The sequence below is a fragment of the Sapajus apella genome, unplaced genomic scaffold (assembly GCF_009761245.1).
Source record: "Sapajus apella isolate SASKATOON/1434 unplaced genomic scaffold, GSC_monkey_1.0 scaffold25, whole genome shotgun sequence".
In the NCBI taxonomy this organism is placed as follows: Eukaryota; Metazoa; Chordata; class Mammalia; order Primates; family Cebidae; genus Sapajus; species Sapajus apella.
In genome coordinates, this window is record NW_022436965.1 from 21,677,599 (window position 1) to 21,691,176 (window position 13,578).

Below are 13,578 nucleotides of genomic sequence, written 5' to 3' on the forward strand. Positions count from 1 at the left end.
ACCCTAGCACACTTTATTGTTTCTTCTTTGGTACTCAGCCTCATAAATCCTAGCCCCCTTAACCTCCCCAAATTCTGATTTCTGCCTCCTCAATTCAGTGAGACAGCTGGGCTCAATTTCCATGTTCCCTACGTACACTGCAGTGTGGAAACTGCTTCAAGCCAGTATACTGGGGCAATAATACGGCTCACATTGACTGTTTCCTTTCTCTCAGGGATCATAGTGTTGCATCATCTGTCTTCCACTATCTTGAAAACCAGTTTCTTTTTTTCTAGTTTGTTTTCAGCAAAAAAGCAACTTCCATAGTGCTTCAAGGGTATTAGAAAAATGTTCCAAGGCTTGTTTAGATGCTATGCCTATGTGTAACTTTCATGTCTTCATTCACAATCCTACCTATTCCCATTCACAACCCAAATTAGTAGACTGAGGTATCTGATGTATATTACGTAATCTGAGAGAGAGACAGACAGACAGAATAGGAACAAGTAATGAGCCTGATGCTGTGGTACAGAACATGCTATCAAGACACCCGGGTTCTAGCCCCAGTTCTGTCACTAACTGGGTATGTGCTTTTAGTAATTTAACATCAAAATGTAGTTTCCCCACTACATATAACAACTACGGAATAAGACTATAGGTACCTTTCCCACAAAACAATGTTACTCTCTTTATTTCCTCTGAAATCCATTCCCACCAGCTAACCCTTTTTTAGGACAAAGCTATAACTGGTCAAATTCTTTAGCATGCTTTCTACCCCAGAAGAATCAAACTGAACTAAGCGGTGGAATTTTTGCCATGCCACAGTTATAATTAAAATAGTATAGCCAAAACACACAAAGCTAGATTATATGCTAACTTCCAAATAAAACTTGTTTCTCTTCTGTACTTTCTACAAGTAGACAGCAAAACCATTCCTTATTCATCAAGATAAATACTTACTTTCCATTTTTTTTCTAAAGAATCCATAGAAAATAATTCTTGTTTTATTATCCATACTAAGAATATCAACTTTTCCCTGCTAATTTCTTAGCTCACAGAGTACCTCAATACAGAAAGAATCTCGTTCACTAGATTCATTTCCTTGGGCAATTAAAGAAGAATCTTTTATTGACAAAGCCATTTCCTAATTCTGCTTGGGGCAAAGAAGCCACATTGTTAGTAAACGATTGGTGGTTTCATGGAAATCTTTCCTCAAGCAGATTCTTCACCACATATTTTCCTAAGGACTTCCTAGACCAGACCTTTAATTCCTTACTCCCACCCTTTCTCTTTCTCTCTGTCTCTGCCTGTCTGTCTGTCTCTGTCTCTCTCTCATAGCTCAATATTCTTTTCCACACCCAGGGAAGTGACAGAGCACAAAGCTGTAGGGAACAGTGCAGTGGCAGAATTGCAATCAGCCATTACCTGGTGAGATCCAGAAGGCAGACTCTTTACAAGACCCTCAGTGTCGGAGGGGGACTTCCGAGGAGCCTGCTTAACTGGTGACAAACTCTCTGATGTACTGCAGCTGATAAATTGGCAATTTGAAAAACATATTAAAAAATAAAATAAATAGAAACAAAAATATAGAAATGCAAATGACACCAAGATGAAGCAACAGATGTATAAAAACAAAAGACAACAAAACAATGGGTATCAAAACAATCACATATTTTTAAACTATTTTCTATCCCTGATGCTCACTCATTCTTCTAAGTCAATGAACTCATCACTGGGGAGGCACAGAAACAAATGTGGTACAACCTCTTCAACCCAGTTTACAAAAATCATATTGAGATTCTGGTTACAATACACATTTATCCTTTTGCTGTTTGTCTTTTCCCCCTGTCATCAACACTCCTTTAGGATAAAGGTTTAAGGGAACAAGCTCTATGGTACCTTTTAATAGCTTAATGGCAATTTACTTTTGTGATAATCAAAGGCAAACTTCTTCTGAATGTATGTTTTCAATTACAGATATATATCCGGGCAAATCTTGATTTATCTTGTTCCCTTCATATTTTTATTCCCTACCAATACCACAATCAAATCCCCTCAAAAACACAGGAAGTCATGAATGAGACACTAAGGAATCCCAGGTCACACAGGCTGAGCCTTTTCAGGGGGACAGGAGTCTTTAACAATAAGCACTATCTCATAAACAAATCAGGGAAAGTGAATGCCAGGAAGTAAGCAAGCTGAGGTACAGTATAAGGATTTCTCCATGAGATGTGTCATCAGTACAGCTTAAAGTCTTATGATATATACTTTTTAAAACTTAGGAGTTTGGGGAGAATCACATTTAAAGAGTCATTACTAAGACCAAAGCATACCATGCATTCTGCAAACTGTTCCTTCTCTGAAATGGGAGGCTATATGCTCTGAACCAAAATGGCTTAATTATTCTAACACATAATCAGTCAGGATCTTAATTATTGATAACACAACACATGTATGAAAAAAGAAAACTAATGCACACACACACACACACACACACACACACACATACACAATGGCATTTTACACAAAGAGCACATATATTCAGATGTGCATAAAACCTCTATGTAACTTGACAACCCCATTTCATCCGGGAGGTATGCTCGACATGTTTCCAGTACAAACATGTGACATATTCATGGACAAATCATAACAGCTGTTGGGTTAGCTCAGAGCTAGCTGGTTAGTCATCAACAAGGGAGAGGGACTGAATACGTACAGAGGAATATTAACGGCGACGGGCAATGTGATTAGTTACCATGTGTCTAGTGGGAGTGGAAGAGGAGACCCAGCCCTGTTATAGTCCCAATGTGTCTTCTACGTCAGCTTTTCTTAAGAAGTGGAAGATAAGCAGGATCTGATCCCAGCACACCAAGGTAGAAAAGGTAGGGAAGGAGGAAAAAAACCAAAGTAAGAACAGCAGCATTCATGATGCCATGCAGGAGTCTAAGGAACTCTTTCCTGCGCCTCATTAACCCCAAAGCAAGAACTACAAACACCGGCATGTCACCACCCTGGATTAGTCTCATGTTGAAAACCAAAACCAACAGTCCAGCTATATTTAATCATAAAACACTCACCATGCAAGGGGGCAGATATAGTCAGCAGAACAGAAGCATTCCAAGCAAGTAATATCTGAATTTGAACACTCAAACTTGTTAAAACACAGCACTCCTAAAAACTCTAGATCAGAAAAGCCCATAGATAGAGGTTTCCACCATCCACCAGCGAAAGAGTTCAGGGCATGCAATCCTTTCACGTCACAGTCCCTTCAGGATGGTTAAAGTTAGATCTGTGTATCTGCAACACTGCTCATGCTACATCAACTTGAATCCAGCCTTCGCTCCCAGTCTTACCACGTGAGTTCTACATAGCTTATATGGGTTAGCTTTCCAGCTGGAGTGGAGAAAAGAGAAGGTCCTTTAATTAGACACACACCCTATGCTCAAACCTGTTCCTTTTGAGAAGCCATAAACTAAAAGGAAGTCTGTGTTTCTTTATTGCTGATATATTTTGTTATCAACTCTTATTAACCCATTTTGGGTGAATCTAGCTAAGAATGATCAAAGCAATAAAGCTACTTAAGCTTGGAGTTGGGTAGGGGAATTACAAAAAGGAAAAGCCCTGCATTATCATCACATTGGGCTGCGGGAGGTAGTTTACCAAAACCACTTCTTTTTCTTCTCTCTTTCTTTCTCTTCATCTTCTTCTTCTTTTTTTTTTTAAGAGACAGGGTCTTGCTATGTTGCCTAGGCTGGATTCAAATTCCTGTGCTCAAGCAATCCTTCTGCCTCAGCCTGAGTAGCTGGGACTACAGGTGCATGCCACTACCTCCAGCTCACAACTTCTTAATTATGGTTTAATATTTACCCAACTGGAAAGAACCACCTTTTGAGTTTATTACCAAGAAATTGAAATTAAATTCTTAAATTAGGTAAGTGATGTCTTAAGAATATTAATTGCATAGTGGATAGTACTGAAATACAGAGCACAGACTGCTGAGCAACTCATCTCACCAAACCTAAGAACGAAACCGGAATAGAGATTAGAATCATATTCCACATTTAATAGCAGGCCCACTGATTTCTGCTTGCCCATGTTAGAACACCTCTTAAGAAGACTGCCTGATTCTGACATGAAAGAAAACAGTAGTTAATTCTTCAAAATCCTTTTTTCATTAAATACAAGTTTTTATAAACCCTGATTCCCTCCCTCTACCCCTGCCCTAAAAAACAGTGTTTCTTACCCAGTGTAATCCCGTTTAGAGTTTTTCCTTCTATAGAGGACAGCCAGAATCATGCTGATGAGCAGAATGAGACCTACGACCACAGCAGTAACTATGCCCACCACTACCCAAACTGGAAACACAGGCAAACTCTCTAGAGAGAAAGAACAAAATGGTTTTAAGGTACATTGCTACAGACAGAAACATGGATTTTTATTAAATTAACAAGCAAGTATCTTCCTTTAGCAGTTACCATGCCCTCTTTTATTATCCAAATTATGAGATCCTACTATCTATCCTATTACTAATTCATGACACACGAATATTAGATGAGAAAGAATGAAATATGGAACTAAGCATTTCTATACCCACAATCCCTCTAAAGTGCTCTAAAGAAAAACTGGAGGTGTGAATTTACCTCGATCTACTCTCCAACAAAGCAGGCTTTGTCTCAAAAATGAGACACCAGAACCTGCATTTCCTGTTCTTTCTCAAAATCAAAAAGAATAAAAAACTGTGCTGTTGTTGAAAATGTCATCTTTCTCCTGGAGAATATAAAACAGTATTAATCTCCTTCTTTCCACTGCCCATCACATCCAAACATAATGAATTTGGTCTTTCTTCTAATTAAAACTGAAAAATTAATACTCCTGAAATTAGACCAACGGCTCCAGACAGTAGGAATAAAAATGGAGAAACCCACTACTCTAGGTCAGAATGAGCAACAGCTCCCCAACTCTGTTTGGTAGAGCCACAGGTTCATGGCAACAGAGAGCACAACTGTATCGCAAAAATCCTCCCTCCAAACCCACCTTGAAATGACACTCTTGTCCTCCAACCGAACATGAGATAAAGGAGACTCCATTATTACTGCCAAAATACCCACGGAAGTACCTTTTTCTATGACATAGAGCCTAATGTGTCCAGGCTGGGCAACGATGTCAGGAGGGTTTTTGACATCACAGATATAGGTGCCATTGTGTATAAACTGCATATTTTCTATGTAGATTGAGGCATCTTTCTTGTCAAGGTCTCCAGCCCAGTTGGTTCTGTCTTTAAATGGTGGATAATTCCCAGGGTACGCGTTCCCTTGGGAGTAGTGGAAAAACTGCAATTAGAAAAAAGGAACAAATGAACTATTCTCAAAGGCAGAATTCCTAAACTCTGTAATGTGCATGCTATGAAAGGTTCTTTTAAAGACTTCGTACTGAAAGAAATGTAACAGCACATTACAAATCACAAGTTATGGAATCCAAGCCAGAAAGAAGTTTAGAGATCATGGGGCTCAACTCTGCCAGGTTTTAATGGAAGAATCAGACGCATATACCACCACTAATCCTCTCAATATTTTACTGATATAATTATTATCACCCATAATTTTATAAAAGACAAAATGGAGACATAGAGAAGTCATTTTCCCAAGGTCCCAATGATAGTAAGCTGGGGACCCAGAGTAAAATTTAGACCCATCTGAGTCTTCAAAGCCAATGCTCTTCCAATAACACCATGATTGAGCCCAGTGATTCCCAAGGCTTCAGAAAGCTTAGTGTTCACTTAGCTTACCACTAAGATACACAGAGGCACAAAGGAAAAGAATCTTACATACCACAGATCAGTTAATCTGTGGGTTTCTCCCTCTTCCTTCCGGTTTGCTATGGAAAGGTCATGGGTGTGTGAAAGGAACAAAACCCAGATAACACAAGATACTCTTTCCGGCTTTTGAAAGTTCAGCCTTTGGACTCTTTCTCTTTCCACTCCTCACTTTCTCCTCAGTCCTGCTTTCAGCAAAGGAACTGTTTTCTCAAAGTACACCTTGTCAAACTCAGCACCCTGGAAGCAAGTTAAGGCCCAGTGGGAGGGGATCTATCCTCACACTCAGCTCTAATCCAAGCAGCTATCCTGGAGGCCTGATGTGTTTGTTCTGGTTCTGGAAGGGGTGATGGTGGGGCTGAGGGTAGAAACCAGTTTCATTAGCAATTCCTACAGAATATTTTCAGAACCCTTTGAGCATGCTGAAAACCCCAGTGCAGGCTCATCCATTCCCATGATTTAATGATCATCTAGATTTTCTTACTCCTAAATCTCTCTCTCCATTGATCACATTCCTTAAGCTCTAGACTCCTTGCCCAATTGCCTACTCACTTTACCACCTGGCTGCCCTTCTCCCCCAAACTTGTCACCTTTTCCTACAAACTTCATCTTCCTGTCTTCATGTATCCTGTCTTCACTGATGGCTACTGTTTCTTTCCTATACCATAAATCTTGGAGTAATCCTTCATTCTCTTTCTTCCCATCCAGTTAATCCCCCAATATTGTCAATCTGTCTCATTAGTTTCTCTTAGTTCTCTCTTCTCTCTATTCAGTTCCCTCTGACAATATCTGCTTTTACGCTTTCATCATCTTGGACTATGGCCTCTTAACTGGTATGGCTAACTCATCATCCTCCACAATGCCTAAATGATCATTGATAAACAATAATTGTTATCATTATTAACATTTATAAAAATACTTGCCCTGTATTTCATATGACTTAAATACTTGTTAAGAACCATGAAGGGTCTGAGATTTTACCCTACTTGCAAGGTAACAAAGTTAGTTGGCCACGGGTTCATAGATGCTGACAGAAGACACGGACTCCTGTGAAATCTTCACTCCCATTAAGAAGACTCATAAACAAACGTGTTTGTTCCCCTTACCCCTCAAGTCCCACAGTGATGACAGGGAGGGGCTCACATGGATGTTGTACAAGCAGGGGCACTGCATCACAGCTGAGGAATCCCAAGTTCAGGGAACACAAGTCTCTTACAAGGGGCAGAAAACATGTCTGACTTTAGCCCTGAAGGGAGACGCTATCTTTATATACTAAAGAGTAAAAAAATCTGTCCTCTGCTCCAAAGGGAAACATCATCTCTGTCTTCCAAGGCTAGTTACTGCTCGAAAAAAGTCCAGAACAAAGGCAGCCAGTGCCTTTGCTAGCAAGGTGTGCAAAAACATGAAAAACCCATGGAAAACTGTCTCTCAACAACTCTCTAACCCTCATAACCACCCTGCAAGGTGAGATTCACCTACCTGATATTTCACAAATAGGAAACACAAGGCTCAGGAAGCCTTGGTGACTTTCCAAAAGTCACAGGTTTAGAGATGGACTTCAAATCCAGCTTTGATTTCAACGCTTATACTATTTCCCATGTTTAATGTCTCTCATGTGAGATCATGTCTTATCTGTTCTAAGTCCTTCACTCTTTCTTCTTCACCAGAAAATGAACCATAAACTTTCAGTTTTGCAAACAAATCCTTCTATCATCTGGTCTCTGCCTTCCCATCCCACATCTCCACACATTCCCTGCCCTGCATTTCTGAAGCAGAGGGGATGAGCTACGTGATGCTGTTTCCCACCACTTGGTCCAAGACGGCTCCCTCATTGACTGGGGGCCGTTTGAAGGCAGGGGATAAGTTGTATGTATCTCTCCTTAGCATTTAGCACATAGCAGGAACTACATAGTTTGCTGAACCAAACTGAGGAATAATGCCTTGGTCAAACCAGTGAGAGATGAAAATAAAATAGTGAAAAATTCACGGAAAAGACTAGAAATCATTATCAATTAATATTTTTAAAGTACAAGCCCTGGTGCTAAAGCTGTAAGGAACACTAATGATGTGAGACAGGCATGTCCTCTGAAAACACCTATATTCAGGATGAAGAAGAGGAAAATTGTCATATTAAGGGATCTGTATTATATGAGTGGCCCAGATAAGGGTAGTGAGTTTTAAGGGCTAAAACGTTTTTTTTTTTTTTTAATTAAAAAAAAAGGAGACCTTATGGAGGAGTAAGAAGGTAAAGATGGGGTACAGCTTAAATGGCAAGTGTTCAGAAGTAGAAAAACAAAGCGCAAAGCATTTTTACTACACTGGAAATGATTCTATAAGAGAACAGAAGCGAGGCTAAAGTGACAGGCTGAGCCAAAGTGTAATGAGCTTTTAATTCTAGACAAGTGTTGTCAGCAGCAGGGATCTAGGTTTCTGACAACCTGCAGCAGCAAGGTGAAACTGTTCTAAGACTACGCACCTGCTGGCATATAAGGGTTGGATTGAAAGATGAAAAAACAGAAGCAGAAGAACAACAAGGGGCTACTGCACAAGACCAGACACACAGTTAACATTGCTGAATAGAGAGCAGAGACGCAGGAAGGCTGACAAAAAGCTAGACACCAGAACCAATGTAGGAAGAACCAGCAAGGTTCTTAATTCTTGGGGACAGAAGGGATGTGGTAAGGGATAGGGAAGGAAAGGCCAGAAAACACAAAACAAAACAAAAATGATCACAAAACTAATCTCTAGAAGAACACAACTACCCTAAAAAAATAAGCAGAAAAGAGAAACAGAGGGGAGAAAAAATGAGTTCAGTTTCAGACACATGGATCCCAAGGCCATGGGCCAGAAAAGCCAACTATATTATGGCTTTTGAATATAGTGGGTTTGAATATACTTTTCCTGTAAAATCTATGAAAACAAAAAGCAACCCGCTCATCTCATTAAATGTGTCCCCAATATTTTGAAATTAAAAGATCCTATGTCAATAACTGAACATGCTGGGATTAACTGTAATCGGACTCGTAAGCATAAATTTATTAGCTAAAAATATTAATCAGAAATACAGCATGTTCTTTTTTTTTTTCTTTTTTGAGATGGCGTTTCGCTCGTTACCCAGGCTGGAGTGCAATGGCGCAATCTCGGCTCACCGCAACCTCCACCTCCTGGGTTCAGGCAATTCTCCTGCCTCAGCCTCCTGAGTACCTGGGATTATAGACACACGCCACCATGCCCAGCTAATTTTTTGCATTTTTTAGTAGAGACGGGGTTTCACCATGTTGACCAGGATGGTCTCGATCTCTTGACCTCGTGATCCACCCACCTCGGCCTCCCAAAGTGCTGGGATTACAGGCGTGAGCCACCGCACCCGGCAGCATGTTTTTAATATTAAGTCTTGAGTTATGTAAACATCCATGGACCCACATCACAAGAATGTTTCCAGCATAATGGAACCGTTCTTTAAAAGAAGGTTATCACCTTTGGGTGTCTGCCTGATGATTGCCTGATTTTCTATGGACTTCAATAATGGCCCTCACACCCACTCTTGCAGAAGACTTCAGTGGGAAATCTTTTCAAGTTTAAATAGTTCTCTGGGGGCCGGGCGCGGTGGCTCACGCCTGTAATCCCAGCACTTTGGGAGGCCGAGGAGGGTGGATCACGAGGTCAAGAGATCGAGACCATCCTGGTCACCATGGTGAAACCCCATCTCTACTAAAAATACAAAAAATTAGCTGGGCATGGTGGCACGTGCCTGTAATCCCAGCTGCTGGGGAGGCTGAGGCAGGAGAATTGCCTGAACCCAGGAGGCGGAGGTTGCGGTGAGCCGAGACCGCGCCATTGCACTCTAGCCTGGGTAACAAGAGCAAAACTCTGTCTCAAAAAAATAAAAAAAATAGTTCTTTGGACTCTCTTGAGTAAACTTATGTGTTTAATCTTGCCTCTATGGGAACATTAGTGTATGTTCTATGCTGATGCCATATTTATGTGAAGCAGGAGAATGCCTTTGCATGTCTTCCATGGTACGGATTCTGTGCTCACCCTTATGGCTACTGGAAGGGAGGGCCTCTCATATAAAGACCTCTAGACAGCTGGGGGTGGTGGCTCACACCTGTAATAACAGCACTTTCGGAGGCCGAGGGGAGCAGATCACAAGGTCAGGAGATCTAGACCATCCTGGGTGACACAGTGAAACCCCATCTCTACTAAAAATACAAAAAATTAGCCAGGTGTTGTGGCACATGCCAGTGGTCCTAGCTCCTTGGGAGGCTGAAGCAGGAGAATCACTTGAACCCAGGAGGCAGAGGTTGCAGAGAGCCAAGATTGTGCCACCACACTCCAGTCTGGGTGACAGAGCAAGACACCATCTCAAGAAAAAGAAAAAAAGACCTCTAGACTATGCATTCTCCATAGGGGAGATTCTCCCCCAAGGGGGCAAACACTGGCGCTTCGGTGAAAAGGTTTGAGAAAATCATACTCTTTTATATGTAAAACAGATACAGAGGGTATCTACAACAATAAAATTTCATGGAAGGGGGCAAAGATTAAGAAAAAATGTCAAAAGGCTCCTTTTAAAAATAAATTGTAAAAAGCACTGAGAAGTACTGCCCTAGGTAATCCCTAAAACCTATGAGGCAGTAAATATTATTAGCATATTTTTCTACCTGAGAAATAATATGTAAAGGAAATCATACTGTATTGAAGTTTAAACAAATCTAACCTGTGTGATGTGGCCATGGGTGAGTAACTCTCGAGTCAGTGTCTGACCTTCCCCACCCCATCTTCCTCATAGAGTTGTGAAGATTAAATGGCACAGGCATATGATGGACCCAGCACCTACGTGGTGATCAACAAATGTAACTAACTATTCAGAAGAAGAGTTCAGTATTCTTAAAGATAGATGACAGACTGTCCTTGCCAAGTACTGACAACCTGAAATGTGCAGCAACAGTGCTAAAATATGTGCCAATGTTTGAAGAGCATTCAAGATGCTGGGAGAGCAACAGTAACAACAAATTAGTAGATTAGTAACTCAAGAGCTAGACCCTCTCCTGAGAACTTATCTTGTATAATCTCACTTTATCCTAACACTGCTGTGTGCGAGGTTTTATCATCTCCATTTTACAGACAAGAACCAGTATAGTCAGTTCATGTTTAATAAACACCCACTGCATAACCAGCACTCCACTAGTTACTAACTAACCTTTTTCTCAACCCTCTGGTGCTATATTTCTGTTACATCCTTCATCTTACTCCAAAGTCATCTATATATCAGCCTTCCTCTTAATCATCTCTGGGTGAGAGCAAGGATTCTGTTTTAGACATTTTTGAAGGCCCTACATAACCTACTACATAGTAAGATCCCAATCAATAATGCTAAATCAGAAGGACTATATGTTAAATTAAAAAAAAATCAAATCAGAGGGCACATATAAGGTGTATGTATATATAATTTGGGAATACATAAAATAAATACCAATACAAATGGGGCAATGAAATATAAAAAGATGCAGGATAAATCCTGATATGAGTCACTGTGGTAAATTAAGATCAGTTTCAGAATGGGATTTGATGGTGGAGACGAACTGAGGGGATGGCAAGGGGAGAATCGCATGCAAAGACAAGGAAACCAGCTGCATTTAAGAGATGCAGAATTTATTTTATCCTGGAAAGTTTGAAGCAAGAGAAGAGCCTTGAAGTCTGTAATAGATAACAAATACATTCATTTTGGAAATGAGCAATCGGAAGAATGGATCACTAATTATACAGCAGTAAAGAAACCTGTGAGGTAGGACCAGCCAAGAGCAGTTAAGCATTCTTACCGACACGGCAGTGTCAGCCCCCTCTGGCTGGAAGCTCCAGGAGACTGAGGTCAACCTGCCAGTCGTATCAGTAGACTTGAACTTGCAGGTCAGTTTCCCTTGTGTACCATTTGCCACGAAGAGTTCTTTTGGTGTATATACTTCCAAGCCTGATACTCCAGCCATCACTGAAGAGAAAGGAATAAGGGTAGTTAAAAGTAGGACTTAGCATGAATAGCACTGCGCATTTTTGCCAGGCAAGAAAAGATACAGGAAAGTTCCTAGATACATACAGTAATTCACTGCCATTATATATTTCTGGCAGAATATTCTATAGCTAAGTATTTCCTATAAACAGAACAATTGCTGATAGTTTAAGTTTGTATTGCTTTTTAGTTAAGACATTTTTACTAGTTTGGCTATATTGAATATATTTTTTTAAATTAATAGACTTTTAAAAAGAGCAGTTTTAGGTTTACAGAAACATTGAATGGAAAGTAAAATTCTCATATCCCCTCACTCCTCCCAGCCACCCTGTTTCTCTTATTATTAACATCTGGCATGTCCATAGTTTACATTAGGGTTCGTGTTAGCATTGTAGATCCATGGATTTTGACAAAGGTGTATAGTGACATCTCCACCTTTACAGAATCATACAGAATAGTTTCACTTCCTAAGCGTCTCCTGTGCTACACCAATTTATTCCTGCCCTCCTTTCCCCTACACCCCTGGCAAACACTGGCCTTACACTGTCTCTATAGGTTTGCCTTTTCTCAAATGTTACCTAGTTAAAATCAGACAGCATGTAGCCTTTTCAGGTTGGCTTCTTCCACTTAGTAATATGCATTTAAGTTTCTTCCATGTGTTTTTGTGACATGGTATCTCCTTTCTTTTTATTGCTGAATAACATACAATTGTATGGATTTACGACACTTTATTCATTCACCTACTGAAGGACTTCTTGGTGGCTTCCCTGATGATCTATTTTTAATGACGTAATAGACGTATTTTTACGTCTTTAAGTTGTTCTCATGCTCATCTGTTATGCTGCAATTGTTATCACACTGAACTTTTCTCATCCACATGTAAAGCAATTAAAACTATCCTAAGCTATAACTTCATTTTAAAGCCATGTTTATTATTTAACCGATCTTTTTCCTATAAAGAACTTAAGGTAGAAAATGCATATTTTGGTTTTGTTAGTGAAATCATACCTACCATAAGATTTCAGTGTGCCAGGTAAGTATGTACTTAAGAAACAGCTGATTGTACTGTATATCACATTGTCACTTCACCCATCAAGTTTTGTCAGTTAGCCTAAGCCCAGGAAACAGTAATTAAAATGTGTCTACCACTTGGAATATAAAAATGGCTTTTTTTTTTCAAGATCTGCAATCATAGGCAGCTGCAAGAACTGTTAAGGACTACTACTAAAAATATTTGCTAAATTGTTAAAGATTGCTAATTTGAACATACTTTTACTGCTATAAAAGAAATGCTTTCACAGACAAAATAAAAGTCAGAAAAAAAAAAAAGCTTATTTGGCCTAAAATTTTTAAGAATACCCACCTTCGATATTTTTAAAAGAAATAGTTTGCATCTATTTCTGCAAGAAATAAATATCTGCAGTGTTGCAATTATTCTCAGAATGCAACAGATGGGTAGAATAAGGAAGAGTATTGTCAGCCAGGACTGACGGTCATTTACAGAATTTTTTCTCCTTGAGGACTTAACTGACTCTCAGCCAAGGAGAGAAAGAATACTCCCCCATTCCTCCCAACCATCTTGCAAATGTTTATTCTCAGAACACAATGGGCATTTTTGGCTATTCTTTTAAATAAACTGATAGCCATACTGCATCAAACAAATTTTTTTTCTGCTAAAGAGGGTGGATTATTATTACAGGGAACAATAGATTATTATTTGTGGTCCAAACCTCAAAACAAGCATTTCTTTCAGAGGAGATGCAAACAAAAGAGTTCCTTGCTA

General features: G+C 39.8%; 1 protein-coding gene across 5 annotated transcripts in view; it reads right to left on the reverse strand.

Moving 5' to 3' along the window:
- Window positions 1–13,578, reverse strand: part of MPZL1 (myelin protein zero like 1) — a 65,874-nt gene that overhangs the window by 13,349 nt on the left and 38,947 nt on the right. For 2 of the 5 annotated variants that reach the window (XM_032291501.1, XM_032291500.1), the window contains exons 2-5: window positions 11,611–11,777; window positions 5,096–5,309; window positions 4,223–4,355; window positions 1,405–1,507 (exon numbers count right to left, since the gene is read on the reverse strand). In XM_032291501.1, the coding sequence (XP_032147392.1) occupies window positions 1,405–1,507; window positions 4,223–4,355; window positions 5,096–5,309; window positions 11,611–11,775 (615 nt within the window). In that variant the 5' untranslated portion in view covers window positions 11,776–11,777. Of the gene's footprint in view, window positions 1–1,404; window positions 1,508–2,734; window positions 2,834–4,222; window positions 4,356–5,013; window positions 5,310–11,610; window positions 11,778–13,578 lie in introns of those variants that run through there. The other 3 variants (XR_004272846.1, XM_032291503.1, XM_032291502.1) reach the window with 3 other exon arrangements.